At 45.0% G+C, this 2,704-nt stretch overlaps 1 protein-coding gene across 1 annotated transcript; it reads right to left on the bottom strand.

Annotated features, from left to right (window-relative positions):
• Nucleotides 1-632: 632 nt before the first annotated feature.
• Nucleotides 633-2,674, bottom strand: LOC108525675 (disintegrin and metalloproteinase domain-containing protein 29-like). The gene is given in 2 exon segments (XM_017866573.1): nucleotides 633-1,618; nucleotides 1,620-2,674. Coding segments are annotated over 2 exon segments (1,227 nt in total). The 5' UTR covers nucleotides 2,298-2,674; the 3' UTR covers nucleotides 633-1,069.
• Nucleotides 2,675-2,704: the final 30 nt, after the last annotated feature.

Genomic DNA, 2,704 nt, shown 5'->3' with positions numbered 1-2,704 from the left:
CTTTAGATGAGCAGAAAGTTTAGGCAACTTCCCTAAGGTGGGGCAAGACTCTTCTATTATCTCAAATTTCTTCTACTACAGAAACTCCTATTCAACCCAAACACCTGGTCAGATCTGTGTAGACATACGGTCTGGTGCAATGTCAATCAATCTGTTAAATTCTTAAGTGGCGTGATTTCATCAGGTATAAATTTGAACTGGAGTGTCTTTGGTTACTTGGGGCATGTCAAGCTTGGGTATTTTTGTGTCACCTTAGAAGAAAAGGGTAGCAAAATAGCTGACACTCCACAAATAACTTACTTTATTTGTTATGAAGAAACCAAGAAAAGAAATATTTTGAACAATCTGTAATCTTGAGTCCTGTTTTTTTTTTTTTTTTTTGAGACGGAGTCTCGCTCTGTCACCCAGTATAGAGTGCAGTGGCTGGATCTCAGCTCACTGCAAGCTCCACCTCCCGGGCTCACTCCATTCTCCTGCCTCAGCCTCCCGAGTAGCTGGGACCACAGGCGCCCGCCACCTCGCCCGGCTAATTTTTTTGTATTTTTAGTACAGACGGGGTTTCACTGTGTTAGCCAGGATGGTCTCAATCTCCTGACCTCGTGATCCACCCGTCTTGGCCTCCCAAAGTGCTGGGATTACAGGCTTGAGCCACGTGCGCCTGGCCTAAAATGCAGGTCTTGATAAAAAGTACAATTGTGTTCAAGACAGTAGCTCCCTGGGCCACAGGTTGCACCATCCACTACCAGTCCCATTTCTGGCAAGTCTGTCCCCTGGTGTGCTTCACAGCCAAAGCATTTTTCTTCTTTTATGTCGTGTACTAATATACTACCAAATGTAGTGTGCTCACCTCCACCGGGCTCGCTGACACCACTACAGCGCAACATTCCACAGAAAACATCATCTTGTTCACATGGAAAAGGTTTACTTCCCCCTCACCGAAGAATAACCCCACAATTTGCAAATCAGTCACCAACCCTATTCAATTGTTGATAGCATGCTGGGGAGCCATCTTTCACTTGGTAGCCAAAAAGGGCTTGACACTGCATATCACGGTCACTGCAGTTTCCTCTTACACAAACAGATACTGCTGAACATGGGGTTCCATCCTGGACATAGACGTCATTTGGACACTCTTCCTTTTCCCATCACAGTATTCCGGTAGATCACATATGCCACCCAAGTCTCTGCAAACCACTCCAGGGGCAGCATATTTACACCCACGGCAGCAAAGTCCTGTATTGCAAACACTGCCAAGAGAAAGGATACAAGAGGTCTCACAACATCTATCATTGGCACAATCTTTAAGGGAGCCACAGTCACATTCTTCCCTCTGATTTTTGATCTTGTCCCCACTATGAGCAGCTACATAAGGAAAATTAGTGTATGGAATATTTGGTTCACTCAAACAAGGATCCCATTTATTCAACTTGTGTTGGATCTTCTCGTAAGAACAATTGCTCATCATATCATTAAGATCAGGAACAGGAGCCATGAGACAGTTGGTTCGTCGAAAACAACAACAACCAGCAGAATCATGTGTCAAGCCCAAGTTATGACCTAGTGCATGCGCTGTTAAACATGCCCCCCTAAATAAGTGATACCTCATTAAATACACAAAACATTGCTCCCCAGTTGGGGTTGCATATTCTATCAAAGCTGGTATAACAGTCCCGGTTTTCAAGTCGATATGCTGTAAAAACAACTGAGGTATCATGTTTAATTTGTGAAAACAATTTATAATATTTCCACACACCAAACTCTCTTATAGCAGTTCCGACAGGCCTCTGATAAAACCTTACTACATCCTTTTGATTCCATATGCACAAAATACGTACATAGAGATTTAAATAAACTGGTTTGAAAATGGTATGTATGATGCTGTTAATAATCACTACATTCTCTATTATGTGTGACACATTAGGGTTCCGCTTGAATAATCCATTAGTAACCGTGTAGTGAATTTTCAAGTTTTTTCTGTGATGCCTCCACAAATAAACGTGGCCTGCTCTGGGAGTTTCAGCCAGTTTTACCTTTTCAGATTCTTGATCTCTCTCTTCCCCTTCAGTCTTACATCTACTAGCCTCTCCCGGTCTTTCTTCTGACACAAGCAGAGATACTACATGCTCAAATTTGGAAGAAGCCTCCAGGGGTTTGATTTCATAAGTCAAGTCATCCACCTGCAGCATGCCACGCAGCCCTCCATGGCAGGTGTCCAATGTGGCCACAGACCCAGGAACCCCTTCCAGGTAGCAGTCATAGTAACAGTCTCGCGGGACAAAAGGGTAGTTCTCCTGCATGGCCCCCTGGTCATTATCAGTAAAACAGGTAAATGTCTGGGCATCATGTTCTTCTTGAGCTTCATGTGAATCACGTGTCTTCGGCCCCGGAAACGCATGCTGTAAGAGAGTTGGTCTGGCATCTCAACTCCACGCCTCCTGTGGGGCACTTTCCTGGGGATCACAATTTCTGAGGAAGTAAAGCGCCATCCTGGTGGGTCATGAAAACAATAGACCTGGGACAAGAGTGCCCAGAGGACAGGCAGCCAGAGAGCACCTGTCAAGGGGTCCTGGACCCAGGCAGGTCCCATGAATAAGGGAACCTTTGACCAAAGAAAATGCAATCAAATGGGAGGCACAAAGAGGATTCCTCAGTCTTCAGCCTTCTCCTCAGGGCAGTTATGAGGAAAGCAGAGTGAGTCTGCAGG

This window comes from Rhinopithecus bieti, unplaced genomic scaffold (assembly GCF_001698545.2).
Source record: "Rhinopithecus bieti isolate Rb0 unplaced genomic scaffold, ASM169854v2 repeat_1285, whole genome shotgun sequence".
NCBI classification, from domain to species: domain Eukaryota; kingdom Metazoa; phylum Chordata; class Mammalia; order Primates; family Cercopithecidae; genus Rhinopithecus; species Rhinopithecus bieti.
This window is presented reverse-complemented; position numbering and strand designations above follow the sequence as displayed.